The 19,663-nt window shown below is 40.8% G+C and overlaps 2 protein-coding genes across 2 annotated transcripts; both read right to left on the bottom strand.

The window, feature by feature from the left end:
- Positions 1–5,575: 5,575 nt before the first annotated feature.
- OSTC (oligosaccharyltransferase complex non-catalytic subunit) lies at positions 5,576–10,692 on the bottom strand. Its single transcript, XM_026107970.2, has 4 exons — positions 10,203–10,692; positions 9,910–10,003; positions 8,085–8,282; positions 5,576–6,216 (listed from the first exon to the last, which is right to left on the bottom strand). Exons 1-4 carry the CDS (start codon positions 10,339–10,341, stop codon positions 6,198–6,200), a joined length of 450 nt encoding a protein of 149 aa, XP_025963755.1. The 5' UTR covers positions 10,342–10,692; the 3' UTR covers positions 5,576–6,197.
- Positions 10,693–14,066: 3,374 nt separating this feature from the next.
- Positions 14,067–17,870, bottom strand: RPL34 (ribosomal protein L34). The gene is made up of 5 exons (XM_026107969.2): positions 17,771–17,870; positions 16,959–17,032; positions 16,774–16,873; positions 15,859–15,962; positions 14,067–14,193 (listed from the first exon to the last, which is right to left on the bottom strand). The coding sequence occupies exons 2-5, from the start codon at positions 17,021–17,023 to the stop codon at positions 14,109–14,111; spliced, it is 354 nt and encodes a 117-aa protein (XP_025963754.1). The 5' UTR covers positions 17,024–17,032; positions 17,771–17,870; the 3' UTR covers positions 14,067–14,108.
- Positions 17,871–19,663: the final 1,793 nt, after the last annotated feature.

The raw sequence follows: 19,663 nt of genomic DNA, 5'->3' as shown, positions 1-19,663 counted from the left end.
ACAGATTCCCTCCACCTACTAATGGTCCTGTTCCAACATGAAAGCTATTCTGACAGCCACTTGATTGTAATAGTAACACATCTTAAGTGACAGACTAACATGGAAATTAGTACAGAAAAGGAGGAGACCTTAAATATTCATCTATACCTTTCTGTTTTCCTTAGCTCAAGAGCTAACTCATTATCTGTTCTGGCAGCAGCCAAAGTAGTTAGCAAAACTAGCTGCCGCTGTCATGTCTAGGTCACATTAACTACTTGATCTTTCAGACTGCAGAGGCCAGTGGAACTGTCCTACAAATGAACTGCAAGGATATTTTTAAAAGACAGATTTAGCCATTTTTGAAGACTTTCCTATAATTATTTTTAAAGATAGACAGCTTCAGTGTTTAGAAAGTCAGCAGTCCTGTTCTCGTTTATGGAATCATAAAAAATAGGCAGCTGTTGGAAGACACCTCAAGAAATCATTTAATCATTCATCCCAAAGCAAGGCCAGCCATATCTGCAAATTTTTACTGGCATTTGTCCAGCCTGTTCTTAAAACTTCACACAGAAGAAATTCCATCACCTCTACAGATGATCTATTCCAGTAGTCAACTGTTTTACCCTCAAAAATATTTTTCTAATGCTATCCCAACTCTTCCTTGCTGCTACTTTACTTACTGATGTGGAGAATAAATTGCTCCCTTTCCTTTCACACCTACAGGGCATATGAGGCATAAGAGTACTTAAAACTTTTGCATACATCTCAGTATGTTGCTGCACTGCTGCAAAAAAGGCAAACACTCATATTCAGGTTGTGATCCACTAAAACTCAAGGACTTACTCTGAGGAATTGCTATCTAGCCCATTGCTCCCTATCCTACATTTTTTTCAGTTAAGCGTCACATCGTGCACTTTTTTCTAAAAAATATAAATCACCTTACTCTTTTAGGGTGTTCTCTTTGAGCTGTCAAGATCACTACGCATCCTAATCCAGCCCTCTTTGCAGTCTCTGAGTTTTATGACTCCTGCCAATCTAGTAAGTACTATCTCTTCCATCCAGGTCACTTGGTGCTGAACTAAACTAGCAACAGGACAGACCTCAATTAACGCCTCCCTCCACTTGGATAAAACGATATGAAATAATCAATAAACATTCCCTGAAAATGGTTTTCAAAGTACTTTTGCATCCAGTTTACAGCTGTTTTGACTAAGCCAAGTTTCCACAACATGCAAGACAATATGAAAAGCTAGAGTCTAAAGAACATCTGCTTTTCTTCTGTCCATAGGGCCTGTAACTCTCACGCACAGCTTATTCTTCATATGACTTATTCTTTAAAAATCCAAGTTGGTGACTAAACTTTCCATTTTCTTCCAGGTGCTTAAAATACTGGGGGGAGGGGTGTCGTTTTTTTGTTTTGTTTTTTTCTTCTTATTCAAACTTCTTCAGACTGAAGTTTGGTTACCCCATCCCCCCCACCCTCCATCCCCATTCAAAGACAGACAAGGTACTGGAAGGCTGAATACAGTGAACATATTACCTATCAGCCAGAAGTTGTCAGGAATTGCTGAAGGTTCTGAAATTGTTTCAGCCTGCTTACCAAGTATTCTAGAAAAAGTTTAACTTCCAAGTTTTGGCCTAGAATAACCAGCCAGCCTGAGCCCTTTCAAAACTGTTCTTTCCCAGTTTCCAGCCCAGAGCTTACAGTTAACACCAACAACCAAGACACACTTGCCCCCATTACAACATTGATCTTTGCAGTGAAAACTGATACAAACAAAAAAAAATACTAATGTCAGTCTTCTCCATGCATAAGGCAGCAGACAATATCATACTGATCTGATTTACTTACAGCTAAATAGTATTTCTTGCAGCCTGCATGTATAACAATTAATTTAAGACCTCTGACGTTTATAGAACCCATATGGGATAGTTATGTGATGAAGTGAAACTTCATCTTACACCCAGAGAACATTAATAACTAAACTGGTATCATTAAACAGGAGCTCAGCAAGTTGCCTTACAGATTCAAGATACTAGATATCAGAATGCAGTGCCTTACATCCGTATCACCAATTAAAACATGGTACAAGTCTGACATGCTTGACTCCCATTATAGTGTCACAGCTGTTGCTCTAAAATGAGCTTGTGGTCTCCATCCAGTTCTTAGCTGACAGGTATCTATGTCAAACAAACAGCACACCAGCATCATTAGTTCTCACCAGAGAAACCAAATCACCTAGAAACTCTCATATTTCTAGTAGCTGCTTCCCATGAAACACCATCTTTTAAAAAGAGTTTGATATATTAGCTGTATTTTTTTTCCTGTCACTGATATGTATATTTCTACTCTCCAACCATTAGTATAACAGAAATACCTCAATTCAACTGTAAAATGTTACAAAATTTACTGAGATTTTTACAACAGGTCCAATTCATTTCTTGTAATGGTTTCAACCCTCTCCTCCTTAAGCACATTCTGGAAGAAAAATATTCTAAAGTAACAGCAAAACTGAGAAGCAGCAATAAAAAAATTCTAAAAATAAGTCAGAGCTACTGCTATAACTCTGTTTACAAGGGAATTCGTAACACTGAAAGCAAGATACAATCATCACATTTACAAATGCATAATACCAATTACATTGTCACAATCATTGCTGTCCTGCAGAAAAAAGTTCCTATCGCATGCACCATTTTCAGGAGTGGCAGGAAAATGAGATTTGCTCTCTTCCCCCTACCATGTTAGCTCCCTTCTTTTGGGAGCAGCAGAAGAAATTTAGGATTGTCTTAGTTTCTAAGACTGTAACTCTAAAAAGCCTTAATATTTCATGCTTCTTAATTCATATGTTAAGAAAATATATTTTATGCATGTAAAATATGTAACTGGAGATAGGCTGATTATAGTAACCACATTGAACGATATTTTCTGAACAAGTATCCACTTTTGCAAGTGGATAACCGATGCATTTTCAGTCTCCTACACAAAATTCCATTAAGCATGATATATTCAGATTTAGAACGCTGTAAGTTAGTAAGAAAGTTAACGGTGGTGCTTAAAAGCAATTATATTATGCCTTCCGCTATTTTAATAAAACTTAACATGAAAATACAGTGAAGGATGTGTCTAGATTTTGTTCACTTCTACTTTTGTATACTTCTACTGGAAATACCAAGCTTCTTTCCAAAACTTAGTATGTTGCTTTCTCAACTCGCACCTAACATGAGTTTAACAAAACTGTGGATAACACATAAGAACTGATGTTATCTCATTCTGCACTAGTCTAATAAAGATGTCAGTTTACTTCAGCCATCAATGCAGACTACTTTACACCAGTAATTAAACTTACCTGTAAAAGTGTTTCAGGCTTCAGATTAACAATTACATACATTAAAAAAAAAGTATTTAAACTTTTCAAAACACCACACTTATCTTTACCAGCAAGAATAGTTATCAGTATCTCCTCAAAATGGTAGAATTGTCCCCCTCCTTAAAATACTGTTTCAATAACAGATTTTCTAACATGCTACTGTTCCACAGTTTGTAGCAATCTGGAAAGCGTATTGGGGAAAAAAAGGAAACCAGAATACCTAGACTTTTATTTTCTTTTTTTAATCTATACTGTATTTTCCAGCTGAACTCAAGTAAGTCTAACATCACTTGGATTGTTAAGAGTTCCTATATGTATATTCTCTCAAAGGCTACACAGGCCATATATACCTGCATAACTATATTGACTAGGCATCATCACTCAGAGACTAAATAGAAGCCGATGGAGGAGCCCTGGATTCAATATTTTCTCCTGCAAGAGAGCCAAAAAAATCAAGAACTTCGGACTTAGTTTGACTTTCTGTTGCATTTGGAAGCAGGCCAAACTTCTGTTTTCAATCATGGAAAGATGCGTTCCTATGACCTATGCTTTATCTTTACCACAGTGTTTTAATTTTATTTTAATTCCCCACCCCCTGAGCCAGGCCAGTTCACCCAGATAATGTGAATACCAAATACAGATAGATATTCTCACTAGCTACAAATAAAGACTATGCCAGTGACTGAGAGAAGGCTTAGGACTATCCTAAACTCCTACAGCAGAGGCCACCTGCTGTTACTTACAAAGAGTAGCAGACACTTACAGAAAATACCAGCCTTTCTTTAATGGAAAATGGGACTCCCATAGGGCACAGCAATGCCTCTTCTTTGTAGTTTATCTTATAGTGCCTAGAAGTTTTTCCCTGGGTGACCAAGAAGCCCCTAATCCATATCAGAAGTGAACAGAACTTTAATCATGCATTCTGAAATTTTCCTACCTATCATGCTCATATTTCTGGGTAGTCTATCTTACTTCAGCTCTGCGTTCTTTTTCCTGGTTCTCTTTGCACCTCATATTTTGGCAGAGGATCACAGCAGATCTAGATTCATAGCCTGTGACCAAGAAACAAAGGATCATTTAATCTTGCTTGTTAGAGACAGCACAGTTCTTTTTCTTTAGTCTTATTTTCTCAAAACTATCTTCTATATAGCAATTACATATCAGCTTTCTTTGTTCCAAAATGGATTACCTAGCATTCAGTTGCAACAAAATATATTTCATATACCACAAGCATTCACCGTATCATTAAAACCACTGTGTAAGAATAAGTTCACTTACAATCAGCTGTACTGTCATTCAAACTGAAGCTGCACAACAGTGCGCTAAGTACTGAGCCCTAAGGGTCTCAATGGCATAATTATACTCAGCGGCATGAGTTTCTGCTTTGACTTCCTTCTCAGATGTATTAAAAAGTTAACTTATTTTGATCTGATTACTTACTTATATAATACAAATATTCCCCTTGAAAGTAAGCATGTCTCACCAAAGCCAGAGTGACCAAAGGATATCACTTGCAAAAGACTGTGAACCTTGTGGTTCTCAGCCTTGTAAAACTGCTTAAGCTACCTCAAACCTTCTTAAAGACAAACATGTAAGATGAACAAATGCAGAAGTCATGCAACATGTAAGAACAAAGGAGTAGAAATATCCTGAGGGCAGATGATTAACAGCTAGCTTTGAAATTTGATTAAGAACATGAACAATAATACTTACATGCTTCACAATGAAGCGAAAAAATAGGCAAAGATCCTAAAACAGGTGACATTTCTCAATGACAATTACTACATAGATGAGAACAGTGCTTCAAACACATATGGCTTGCAAGAGAGACATTTATGGAGTTTTAAAGGGATCTTTCATTCCCACAGAATTCAGTACATAATTTTATTAATGAAACATGGTAGTAACATTGTCTCAGTCTTTTAAAACGAAGACAAAGTAAGCTGAAACCCAGTCTCACACAAAAAAACCCAGCAGCTTCAGAACTAAATAGATTCACTTGGCTACTGATAACAGTATATCATTTGGATACAGTATAAGCTCACCAAAAAAAAAAAAAAAAAGTGAGATTTCTTGTCCCTGGTACTTTACAAAGAAATTAGTATCCAGTAGTAAAAGATGAAACAGAAACTATGTAGTTATGGTATGGTACAGCATCTCAAGCCTGGATGCAGAATAGGCTGTGCTTACTCAAGAAAAAATGTTTGAGAAACTGAACAGAATTCAAATAATTTTGTAGAAAATAAGTTTTATTTGTCTCCTTTCGTACACCGTTTCAAAAAAGAAATGCACATTCATACAGTTTTCCTCTTTCCCAGTGCATATCTGGATTTGCTCATAAAGAGCCATTAATATTAAGGCAAAAGATGCCTTTGAAATCATTTCAGACATGCTTTGTTTTGACTGTAAAGCATCCAAAGTTTCTGATTTTTTAATTACAACGAGGAAAGACAGGTTTCAGGTATTTCTTCCCCAATTCAAACATACAATCTTCCCACACAGGGAACAGATCTCACAATAAAGAACTGTCAAACCAATGGCTAATACTCATTTCAGGGTAGAGCTAAAGATAGGTTCACTGTTTCATATGAAGTGGGATTTAAACAACTAACTAGGTAACTTGCTCTTTTCAAAAGCACTAGAACAGAAATGATAAAACGCTGTTTTAAACCTAAATCAGCCATTGGTAATGAAAGTTTGCAGAGACAGCACCCTTTCCCCAGCTGTTTCTCATGACCAGGTCTTTTTCCTGTTGATAGTGACTATGGAATTCGTCGATCACTGCTTCTTCTTAAACACTTCATGAAGAGGAGTAAATTCAGCTTGGGCTTTCATATACCAAAAGAGGTACTAACCCATCAAGTATCCCCTACAGAACAAAATTAAGTTAGAAAAAAAAGAAAAAAAATTAGAAAAAGTTAGAAGATACAGACAGAACACCTCAAAGCCATGAGAATTACAGCCTTAAAACAAAATATCTCAGATTGCCAATAAACTTTTCAGACAAAAGCTATTTAAAAGGAAAACAATAAATCCTGTCCAAGGTACCACCCTACCAGCTTAACTACCCACTCCTTCATTTTGTTTTTTCAATGAGTATTGAAAATGGATTCCTTTGCTCTCAATCCAACTTTTGTAATTGTTTGGAATTTTTGAAGCCCAAATTACATTTCATGAAAGTTTTTTTATTGGTACTCTTTACACAAACTATCAGTTTTAAGATATGCGATATTAAATATATCTTGACATCTTTTGACACCTCCAGTCTCCTTTTTCTCTTCAATTTCTCTCAAGCATTGTTTCTTTAAAGAATTTATTAAAGAGAACTGTTAAGACACACACATACTTTGCAGAACAACTGTATATTTTTGTAACCCAAGTCTTTTTCTAGATTTTTTCTATCTATAGTCCTTGCTTCCTGTAAAAAATCTAAAGCAAAATCATCCCAGATCAAAGATCATGTCAGTCTATCTCTGATAGGCATTTAGGATGACTCTGGATTCTTAAAAGTAGGAAGGTACACACATGTTTTTTCTCTGATTATACAAATCAGTGTGAGCTACTTGTATTAGTTTTGATGTCAAGTTCTTGGTCTTTACAGGGAGTCTGAAATAGCCAAAGGGAAATGAACTAACGACCCGTCTATCTTTGTACAAAAGACGTGATGGGTAGCACTGAATTCCAAAGAAATTGTACCTATTTTGTTAATAGAGGAGCTGCAGAAAGTTACCTAACGCTTCTTCTCAGAAAAATACTTTAAATACTAAATTGTTTCCTTAATGTGAGCCATTTACATCAGTACAATGCAGAGATTCGCTCTGATTACATCAGACTTCTCTTGTTCTTTTTAGGTTGGTGGAGGGGGCAAAACCATTCAAGTGACATGATGGCCTTGATGAAACAAGAAAATATATAGTGGGCTTCTCTTCTGCTACCTGCTGCCAGGGAACCCATCACTTGCAAGTTATGAAAGAAATATTTAAGAAACAAAGAACGACTGTCATTGCTAAGCTAACACCTACTCCAGAAATTAACTGCTAGTACCTCCAAACAGCTGGTTTCAGCCATTCTAAATGAACTAGATGGACTGAGAAATAAACAGAAAACAAAGAATACTGCTTTTAGTTATCTCACAGCCCGAAAGCTCCAGACTTTTTCTACTTTTTGATCTCTGAATACATGTGTATTAAAATATTATGTATACTGTATGTTTCAATCTTATGTTCAGTTTTCAAGCAAAAAAATTGAGACATCATTTTAATTTAGCACTGCTTAGGATGTCTCTGAACATGCATTATGCCCCTCTTCAGTTTTTCTAGTTAAGATCCCTCACATACATTGTCAGCATAAACAACTCATTTGCCTCTTCAAATTCTTTGATATATGCCTTTTCCTCAAAGTCCTGACTTGTAATTTATTTTTTTAAACAATCAATATATACGCATGCTTTCCTTAAAATACATTGTAATTCAGACTCATTAATTGTAATATCTGACCTATCAGTATCTGTCACCTTTCTTTACCACAGCACAATCTTACTGCAGATAGCCTCAGAAGCATCCCACCTAATTCAAGATAGATTGTTCAAAAAATAAAATAAAATAAAGAAAAGCAACATATACCCAAGTGGCAAATATTTAACATTCATCATTTTACTTTCTGTTATCCTTAAATTTAACATATGCACACATAAGCCACTGGAGAGAAGAAATGCAGAAAGAGTACTAAGTCACTTACGGTAATTTCATCCTCATGAAAACTCTGGCCATGAAGAAGCTCAAAAGCACGCTTACAAATCCAATAAAAAGCAAGAGAAATCTATTCAACTTGGGGATATTTGGTGCATTGGATCGATCGAGAATGATGAATCCTAGGCCGCCCATTGTGAAGAGGAAACTGGATGCGAGCCCTTCCATAATATATTGCCCGTTTACTCTACAAAAAAAAGCAGGGAAGGAAAGACGAGTCAGAAAGGCATTAGTTACTAGGTTTCAAAACCCATCGACTCAAGCCTACTCAGCCTGCTATGCAAATATGCAGGACAATTAACCATGATAACTGACTTTCCAACAGAAAGCAGGTATGTAAATTGACTTTATGTAATTAAGCATTTAATATGTAATTTATCTCCTGGACTGATAGTCTACAAGGTGACCAATCAAACATACTAGTTCTCTTCATGAGTTTTACGCCAAACCACCTATATTGATGGGATGATACTCAGGTTAGTTCTTCCATAACTCAGGAAAACTAACGCAGCGTAAGTTCATCAGTTTTCAGAAATACCTTTTCTAAAAGTAGTGCCAGGTTTCACAGACGACTCAAAGCACGAAACTGATCTCTGGACCACTGAGCTTTTCAAGTCTATTTCTGCCCTCATGTTTAAGCAGCAGTCTCTAAATTCCAGTATCAGTGAAAAGACCCAGACCACTCAAAACACTACATCAGCACATGACGCACATCTACTGGTTCCGCACACAGCAAAAGCGGTCTTGCCTGCAATATCAATTTTGCTATTGGCTCACCGAGACTACATAGGTTGTGGGGACCCAGGCTGAATGTGCTCTGGCTCTCTGCCAGCCCACACGACTCGGTTGCCTTCTCACAGAGCCAAGATTGACAAAAGTGAAGTTGAGATGCAGCAAGAGCCTGCACCTCGACTGAGAGTTTCCTAGGTACCACAATCACTGAATCTCTTTCTACTTTCATAATTAGCAATACCAGCAATTTTGTAAAGATGGTATGGATGTACCAACTTCAGATGATAATACAGAAATGAACATAATCATTGTTGTTTCCCTGTAAAACAAACAACTTCATCTACTATCACATTGTTTCCATCGAGTTTTACTAAAGCACTTTTAATTCCCTGAAGCACCCTAATTTGTATATATTGCAGCAATTCAAGACAGTAAGACCTGTACTACTTTTAGACTGAGCCAAAATCCGTACATAAGATATGAGATTTCACAAATAGAAAGTTTCTCATAATTAACAAAAGCCATTATTTGTTAAAAATAATAATAATTCAAAGTGCAATTTCTCCAGAACAATTCTTGACTAAAGGAGCTGTGATTATTTCCATTAATAGAAGCAAACAGACTCAAGAAGGATACTGTTGTTACATATCTATAATTATTTCCCCCACACTCAGACACAAAAGTCCATATTAAATCAGGATTTAAAAACACAGAACTAAAAGCTTCACGAGGATTAAGTCATTATGAAACACAACCAAGCATTTCTGCACCCATTTAAAGTCTCAGCTCTAATGGCAAAGATTTGGAAAAAGAGAGACGTGCTCTCACTTGAAGAGCTCTTACCCATATGTTTGTTTTTAGTAATTTTGGAAGGACTGAACTTTTCTATTTCCATTGATTCTAATGCATACTTTTTATTTATTTACTTTTTAATTTGCAGATCAAGGTCGGATATGTACCAGATCCTACATCCCCCCCAGAGAGCCCAAAAGAAGTTGACACAGCTCCGTAAGACTGGCAGGGTTCACTTGCATTCGTCCACCTGCAGTCACCGGTCTGCAGGGACAGGGCCCTGCTCCTACCTGTAGGCCAAGAAGGCCACCGGCCTTTGGTGCCCGTGTTCGTCTGTCATAGACCCAACGCTCGGGGGTTCCACGATCACATCGTAGATAATTCCTGTGCGGGGAAAAACACGCATGAGCTCGGAATCAAGAGGCAAACAGCAAAAACTGCTTTAGCACGGCGGGAGCGCTTAGAATTCTGTATTTTCAGGCTAATTTGGAGCTAAAAGAGAGGACAGCAACTTTGTTTGCCCCCGCGCCCCAAACCGCGTCTCAGCTCGGGGTGCCCGCCCGCCTGCCCGCCCCGCCGGCACCTCCGGTGATGAGGAAGTAGGACACCACCACCAGCGCGTAGACGGTCATGGCCGAGGGCATGTGCACCCAGCTCGGCCGCTTCAGCTTGATGTTGGGGCACTCGAGCACGGCGAAGGGCAGCCGGTACAGCGTCTCCATGGCGGCGGCCCGGCCCGGCCCGCGCGACTCGCTCCCGCTCCAACGGACGACACCGCCCCGCCCCGCCCGTACACGAAGGCGGAAGCGGAACCCAAGCCCGAGCAGGGGGGCTGGCGGGTCCTTGCAGATTGTAACAGAAGCAAACAAAAAAAACCCTCCGCCAGGGCGGAAGGAAAAGCGGAAAAGCGAGAAGCGCGGAGGCGAGGGGCAGGCGCCGCCGGCGCCACCGCTCCCGCGCAGAAAGTGCTGGAAGCGCCGCGCGCGCGGGCACCGCCGCCAACGCGCCCGCCAGGGCCCAACCGCCCTGACGTGTCTCTGCCGCGCGCCTGACAACGCGATGGGAGGGGGGCGGAGCAGGGGCGCGGAGCCCCGCCCCCGGCGGGCCCAGGCCCCGCCCCGAGGCGGGGCGGAGCGCCCCGTAGCCCCGCCCCCGGCCCAAGCGCCGCCTCGCACTGCACCAGCCCCAGTTAAAGGAGGGGGGAAAAAATTAGGCTTTCATCACCTACTTAGTTTATGTGATACTCTGTCCGCGCAGGGGTTATTTCCGCTGCCAGTGTGCTCAGCGACCGCAGAGGGGCAGGAGCGCTCTTTACAAACGAAGCTGCAGTGCTCTTTTCGTTTGCACAGCCAATAAATGGGGGGGGGGGACACGGACGGACGCTGGGTATTTTTTTTTGTACCGTCTGACAGCTAAAATGCAGATCTACAGCCGTAAGAGATCCAAAGCAGACCTCATCCGCGCAATTGCATCTGAAAGGGGAGAAAGGGCAGGCCATCTCCGGACAGAGGGGGCTGGGGCAGCAGTTCACCCAGCTGGCAGGAGCCTGCTTTGCAGGCGTCCTGGAGACCACCATGAACTCCGTGGAAAGGAGATGTGAGAACAGCAAGCAGCCCGTACATCATTTGCTGTCAGTGACAGGTATATTAAACATTTGACACGCTTACAAACTGTATATGTGCTAATACCTTGGACATCACAGCCATTAGCAGGGCTGACTTACCTCTGTCCACAGCTTAGCAGAAGTTTGTTACAGGAAAAAAAAGAATCAAGTCAACATTTAAGGGAAAAAAATAAAACTGAATTAAAGCATAGGCTAGTTTCTCTTATTTCCTCATGAATAGGGACAGTGGAGAGTCCCTCTCAGAGCAGTTTCTACTGTATTTATACCTTTACTTGTGCTGAGGTCAAATCTCTCTCCCCCTGCCCACCCCTATGTTATTTGCCTCAGAAAACATTTTTGACAGTAAAGCAAGAATTGACAACTGCTTGAATCAAAGTGCTAGCTGAAGAGGCATTAACACATCTGTAAAAGTTTCATACATAGGAAGACTGATGGCTTTCAGCAGACATAATTTAACACCAAATAGAGGCACTAAAAGCTATCCCAGTATCAACCACTTAATTTTGTTATTTGAGAGCATTTAAAAACCTCACACTCCAGGTTAACATAACTCTTTCTCAGTAAACAGCTGAATCTAGTGACTGCATAGAAGGCACTGATAATAATGAGGTGTATCACAACCCTAAAGACTGCCTTGATATCCAAACTGCAGCTGTTTGCTTTGAAAATAATTTACTTATGAGAAACATTAAAAAAAAGAGCCCTATTACCATTTCACTGATAATTTGCCTAACAACTGCCTTTTTTTTTTTTTTTTTTGCCAGTAGTGGTGATATCACATACTGTATCCCAGAAATCAAGTTGCTTTCAGTTCAATCAAGCATCACTGTAATTAACCACTGCCATTTTCAGTCTTAACCCTCCTGTTCAGAAAAACACTCCCAGTCCCCATATGATTTATCAGTAAGTTGATGTTTATGTTTCTCTTTTTAATTATTCCAAAAGTATTTTCTCTACATCTTTCCTCCTTCCAAAAAGCCCTAAAGAAAACTCTAATCTAGCAGCTTTTAATGTAAACCAGGAGTGTCAAATAATGTCTACTTGAGAGCACCTATGGGGTAGATTAAACACACCTGTATCACTTTCCACTTGTACTTTAAAACTATTTTTTCAGCATGCCAAAACACTGAAGTCTGTACTAGCACAGTAAGGCAACAACTAATAAAATTTTAACCTTGTAAACTAACTATAGTAACAGCACCTAAAAATGTCAGGGTAATAACATTAGTCTTAAAACAACCTCCTTTAATTAGCTTCAGCCTTTGGAACAAGTTTCAGCACAACCCAAGCTGAGGAGAAACAAGTGCTTCATACTTAAATAATTTAGTCACAATGTGATCAATTTTAAGAACACTAACAAAATTTTAATGGCTTGGGACATTGCCAAGAATTTTTTTTTTTTTGGGGGGGGGGGGGGGGGGGGAGGAATCATTTTACCTTGCTTGGTTAAGACATTGTGCTTCTAGATAGAAGCACAGAGATTACCCATCAAACCCAGCAACACTGTGGGTTTGCAGGCAGTTGTCCCAAACTAAGAGCTCACTGCTACTGAAGCAGGGATCTTCTCACCAACTTGGTTTTCTGTTAGCTGTTTCTTGGCTGACAGTACACGCTGACAAGCACTGGAGGTAAGCACAGTACAAACAGCCAAAATGCAGAATCAGGACAAAAAAAAATTTCCTTCGGACATAACCCATGGAACCACAGCCTGCAGAGGCTCCACAAGTGATTTTAAGGCTCTTCAAAGGGCATCCTCTCTGGCCCCAATGTCTGCACTCAAGAAGTGCTTCTCATCCTTTGTTATTTCAATAGTAGAACTTGCTACTTTTGAATTAAATACTACTTTAAAAAGATTTAAAAAATGAGTATGTACTTATCACACCAAGAAACTTCAAAATTCAGAAGTGGGGGGGAAACCACTGCACAAGCAGGGAATGCAAGAACTGTCCGGAGTGTGTTACAGCACTCCTGGCTAGCATTACAGGCAGGTTTAAGGCTCTTTACACATTAGTGTGAGGCAAGGAAGCAAGACCAGCCCGTTTCCACCTCTTTAACAATTGCACATTACATTACCAATGTACCTTTAGTGGGAAAGCAACGGATCCAGGAGAATTTTCAAGTCTAGATACCTGAGGCCTGAACTGCTACTCTAAAACCCATAAAGCCTAATTCTGCAAGGTCTATACGACCCACACTCCTGGGCACCTAGAGCTCTGTTTCTATTGGATCAGCAGTTACAGGTACAAAAAGCCTCTCTCAGGACATACCTAACAAGCCAACAAGAAAACAGCTGCAGCTTTTGTCCGGGAGACTCAGATGAGGCAGTACCTAACAGTCTGGTGCAAACAGCACTTGCTCCATGAAGTCAGACAATTCCACCACCACCCCAAGATTCAAATAACAGTAAATGACAGCAGATACTATATGGAAAAAAAATTGACCTTAGACTTGTACTAGTTCTCCTCTTCGTCTGACATCTCTCTTCCAGTCTTTAATCATAATCTCCCTCTGTTTGCTTTTCTTTTTCAGATTGCTAACTGTCTTCTTAGCCAAGTTTTCCAATCAATTCATATACAGCTGTTATCATAAAAAGAAAAAAAACACACATTGCTGGAAATTACTCCACTCCCTCTACTATGGGAGAGCCAAGAGTCCTGTTTAACAGGACCTTCTTGAACCTGCTTAATTCCCCTGTCTGTATGCAGCACAAAGCATCCTGACTTACGATTTTTGTTGAACCAAAGCCTCGTTTTGCATTTAACAACCTGTGAGAGGCAACTCCTTCTAGCTTTGGCAAGCATGTGGAATGACTGGACACAAGGAAAAGCAGAACTTTCATTTATTGGGCAGGAAATACAAATAAATTCACTTTGACTTCTGGCTTTGTGCTTGTGCCTTCAACACTTTCACAACGATCTTCTGCTCCTCGATAAGAAAAGCACGTTTGATTCTGGAAAGGGAAGAAAAAAAGCAAAACACAGTTTTAGCATGTGTATCTAATTAAATGAGAATACAACAAAACAGAGGTTGACAGAAGTTAGTTTTGCTGTCGCTAACATTCAATATCACATGTGTGGTGTTAGTTCCAAAATTACTTAAAAAGGAGGTATGTTTTCAATGTTCTTGACAAAAATTAGAAGTAGGGAGAATGACATTGTACAAATGGAGAGGTTTGGGGATGAAGGCCTAGTATGCTCACAAAGTTCAGTATTAGTGGCTTTTAGGCAGGTAAGGAGGAGTCTGAGGTAATACTTGGAGGCTGAATAGTGAAACATTGGAAAGATTAGTCCCTCACAAATTTCAAAGGCAAAAAGTAAAACCCCTTAGTGGCAACATTAACTTAGCAGTTCTCAAAGTAAGAATTGGTGTGACCAGTTGCAGTCAGTTTTCTTCCTTAGAATTACAGACAATTTAAGTCATCCTGGTCACCAAAACAAGAGCAGTTCCCCTCTCAGAATTACAGCTTCTTTGTACATAAACAAAAAACACCTACACTGGCAGGTTAAATCATGTGTAAATATGATCATTTCTGGAGGACATACAGGGCCACCATGCAGATGGATCTATGTGATAATACAAATCAACAGCTTATGATGAATTTGAGTTAAAAGTACAAATATACCACATACACTCTTCTACCTTAAAGTATTAAAATGCCATTCCATATGCACTTGGCATAACTGGTTACAAAACCTACCAAAGATGCCTGAACAGATGCAGGAGAAAGACTTGCCAGTTAGAGGGGAGAAGGTGGTTATGTAATTTAGGTAGAATAAGACATCATTCTTTCTGAAATACTCAAGTATTGAAAATGACCTACCAAGCTCAAAATGCTTGGGAACTTAAAAAACATAGCATTTAACACAGATGTTACTGCTAAGGATCTGCAAGTGTAACAACCCATCCTCAGCGGCACCTATAGTGATTTAACTTAAGATTCACATATGCAAACAAAGATGCCAGCTTTGCACTACAGATGAAAAAGATGGAATTAGACTACTAACTCTGAAGATCTGTTTTGATTACCATTTACACAGATGACATTCTTTATAATACACATTATTCCTCAAATTTGTTGAGAAAGTAGATGATGTATGGTTGTTATGCAATAAAATTCAGACCACCCAGGTTTAGTAAAGGCCATCATAAAGATTAACCACAGAGATGTTTAATATGCACTGGTATTTTGAATAACAAAACACCACAAAGAAGGCAAAAGCTCAGCTGATCTTACAGTCATCTCTGCATAAGACAAATAAGACAATCGAAGGGAGAAGTCTTTACTACAGGGCTGAATTAAAAAAAAAAAAAAAAAAAACACACACAAACACACACACCCCACATACACAACAGAATGAACAAAACATTTATCCAAGCTATAACACAGTAAGAAGTCACCAAGAACCTGACCTCTACAAAGGAGTTCTAAAATCAGTAACCAACTCAAATCCAAGGGACAAAGTTGTACACATGACTGCCAATGTGCCCCATGCTTACCCTTTTTACTACATATCACACAGTCTTTAAAAGTTTGGCCTATGTTCTGAAAACATTAAGATGTTAACATCTCATACTAGGTAACCTCAAAAATAAAGTCAGCCTTCTGTAACTTTACCTGTCACGGACACATTTAGCACACATAGAACCACCGTAGGCTCTGCTAACATGTTTCTTTGTTTTCGAAAGTCTCATAAGAACTTTAGGACGCACAGCACGAACCTACAGAAAGCACAAGACAGTATCGTAAGATAGCCCCTAATTTTGGATAATAGCCATATTAAGAAAATTCACTTGGACACTTGTTTAAAAAACAGCAACACACAGATTTTTTTTTTTCTCCAAATATATACCATCTTTTTGTTATACATACACCATCTTCACCATTTCTCTTAAGCTGATCCTTCCCGTTCCACCACATGGATTCCCCCATACACATTTGTTGTTAAAAAATTAGAATCTTAAACATAGACATTACTTATATTTTGATAATTGTTAAGAGGAATAGCATTAAACCAAGAACAGATTTTGGAGAAAAACAGCATGTTAAAAGAACTCACTTCTTCTAAAACTGAAAATAAAACTTGGCTTATGCCTATCTAATAGGTCCAATTCAGACTTAAGATTTTCACTGTATACGTGGAATCCAATAGGAAGCTACCTGCTACGGCATCATCCATATCTGATTTTAAAAACTTAAGCCAGTTACAAGCTAACTTACAAAAAAATGCTTCAGGTATAATAGCACTGAGGATCATGATCATTAGAAAAAGTACATTTATTCTTTAAGCTTTCAAAACATTGCTTTATAAGCTGAACTTCACAATGTTCAGATGATACAGGAAATAATTTAAGGAAGGAAGATTTTCCAACCAGAATTCAGCAAGAATCAAGGAGCTGAATTCAACATTAAGCAAACAACATCACTTCAAAAGGCTCTTTGTACTAAAAAAAACAAAAAAATAACCCCAAAAAAACAAAAAAAACCCACACACTGCTATAGCAGTCTTATGCCAGTAAACCTAACACTTACACCACGAAGTCTTCCTGGGCACACACCACATGCCGACTTTGGTGCCTTCCCTACTTTCTTGGTGTAAAGGTAAACAATCCTGTTCCCAGGTGTTCGGGACCTAAACACATCAGGAAAACATCCAGTTAGTGGCATAATCAGAGCTTAAACAAGCTTTGTTTTCTTAAAAACTTAATCCTACTTACAGTCTGGTCTTGTTGGAAGCTGTGTTGTAGGACAACCTACGGCGGTAGGTCAGGCGCTGAACCATTTTTTATACCTGAATTATGAAAAAATAAAGCAGCACTTGTTTAAGGTTCAATGGTCATAAGGAAATTTAAATATCACAGCTTCATCTGTACTGAAGCACCTAGCCAAATATGAATCAGCAACTAATTCTATACCACTGTTGAAAAAAAACTATGCATTTCCTCAACATAACTATATTTAAAAAAAATATCAGGATGCAACAGCAGATAGAACTTGATTTGCAATGAAGATCCACCTATGCTAACCTAAATGCAGTTCTATGTACCCATCTCGCCTAGGGGATGTAGAACTATCCCAGAAAATTGTTTTAAACTTTAGCACGCATGCAGGCAGCTATATATATCCACCAGTACATACAGGCAGCAAAACCACGAAATACGCCCCATTACAACGCAGGCCTCGAGCCGACAACCGCCGCGATGGCGCACTCGTATGCCCCAGACGTCTCCCGCAGCAGCCCCTCACGGTCGTGCGCGGGCACCCCCGGCCGCCGGGTGGCCCCGCAGCCCCGGCTCGGCCGCCGCCGCCCCCCGTGGGCCACAGGCCCCCTCGGGAGCCGCCGGGCCCGGCCGCAGAGGCCTCGGGAGACTCCCCGCCGCGCAGGCGGCCGCAGCCCAGCAGCGCCGCCGCCCCCGCTCGCTGCAGCCCCCCGCGGCGGCCCCAGGCCCGCCGGCCGCCCCGCTGGGCAGCGGATGGGGGCGGATGGGCGCCAACCGCCGCCAACAGCCCACTGGCACCGCCGCCATACCTGGCGCCGCCAGACCCGGAAGAGGAAGGGGAAACGCCGCCGCCAACGTTGAAATAGCGGCGCCACAGGACCCGGAAGGAATAGTGGCGCCGGGCTGCTTTGCCCCGCCCCCTGACGGCGGCAGCACAGGGCGCCGCCATGTTGTACGGAGGCTGCTGCTTGGTAGCAGTCTTGTCTTAGTACAGGTTTTGGATGCAACCAGTGATTAAAAAAATTACAGGAGGTATAACCAGACGTGCCTTTTTTATCTCAGTCTCTTCTAATAGTTCTATGATCTATGCAAATGTTAAATTCCGTTGTATATCTTTGTTTCAATAACACTACCCTCCCTAAAGGGGGGCAGAAACCGCGTACTGCCCCTGAGCAGTTCCACCAGGCAGAGCCCTTCCCTGCGGGCACTTTCCCACTCTTGCTCATTCTCATATTTCGGTACGTTAAAATCTCCCGCTCCCTCAGCTGTCTGTCTAGTGCTGCTTTCCAGCAGGACCACCGGCAGGATTTGCCTAGCCGGCAGGGCTGTCGCGTCCGAACTGAGATCAGCGATGCTGGGAGAGAGGAGGTAATGCAGGTGGGGACGCGGTAAACCACTACACAAACCTCTCGGCGGCAGATGCTTTGCTTTCCCCAGGGGTCCTACAAACACACTCTCTCCCCTTCCCCTTTTTCTTACTGCAAAACTGTTTTTCTAAAACATCAGCTTCTTTTCTCAAAGAAATATTTTGTTCTTCATTACGGTAGTTATCTAGTTTTAGGCCCATAAGAAATGTCTAAATTTGCTCTTCAAAGCTCTGAAATACAACTCACTTTCACATGATTTTCAGCACCAAAAGGACAGATAACACATTTTGGAAACAGTGTGCTCTTACGCAAAACTTAAATGGGCAAAATTCGGGTCCCACTTGAAGACTGTTTCCCTACTAGCTTCAATGAGGAGAGGATTTAACTTTCTCATTTTTGCAGAGGTATCACAGGGCAATTGCGCAAGGATGTGTGGCCTTCAGTGCCAAAGTACTACGGCCCAGAAGTACCTAAAATCAGGACCCTCCGTGTGGCGGCTCTCCTGTAGGACAGTTTCGTACCGAGGAAAGGTGTGCTTGCTAGAAGGCATCCCGCCGGATTACGTTTCGTCTCCCCGGCCTTTGTTTCAGCTCCCGTCCCGCACATGCAGCTCCCTGACAAGCTGAGAAGTGTGCTGACAAGCATAGCTGGCCTTTTCACTTGGAAATCAGCAGCGGGCTGGCAAGGGGAAGGCCCGTGTTATTCACTTGTTGGCTCCCTAATGGATGCTGCTCCCATCCTGCTGTGTGGCACTGAAGCATCAAAGAAGAAGAGATTTTAAAACACGTGTTTCAATTCCTTCTGCTCCCTGGCCTCAGTTGCTGGTGGGGGTTTGCTCTGGCAGCCCCGCCGCACTGCACAAGGTCCATCCTTTCCCTCACGCGGCCCGTGAGGACATGCTGTGGGCAACATTGCAACCAACACCGATGTACATGGCTGGAGTCTTCACTGCCTACAGTGTCAATGGGAAATCATCGTACACCGTGAGAGCTGCATTTGGCCAAAAGGCTATTAGCCATGAAATACCCTTCTGCTCCTTTAGTCTACCAATGCTCTGCAACTATAAACAGGGACCCGCGCATAAAATATGCAGGAAACCGATGCCATCATTAGCTGCTTCAGCTTTCCTTCTGGAGAGTAGTGTGCACTTAGAAACCTTTGATGTTTGCGCGTGGCCTTATTCATAGATTTGTAATTCGCAGTTTGTTGTGCGGCATCCTCCCTGTTTTCTGTCTGTAATTATTATTTTGGTTAATTATTGACTCTTTTTAAGTGCAAATTATGGACACCAGAATTTTTCTAATTCATTAAAGAAGAGAAAATATGTATGAGCTA

The sequence above is a fragment of the Dromaius novaehollandiae genome, chromosome 4 (genome assembly GCF_036370855.1).
Source record: "Dromaius novaehollandiae isolate bDroNov1 chromosome 4, bDroNov1.hap1, whole genome shotgun sequence".
Classification (NCBI taxonomy): Eukaryota; Metazoa; Chordata; class Aves; order Casuariiformes; family Dromaiidae; genus Dromaius; species Dromaius novaehollandiae.
Note: the sequence above shows the minus strand (reverse complement) of the source record. Positions and strands in the feature narration are given on the sequence as shown.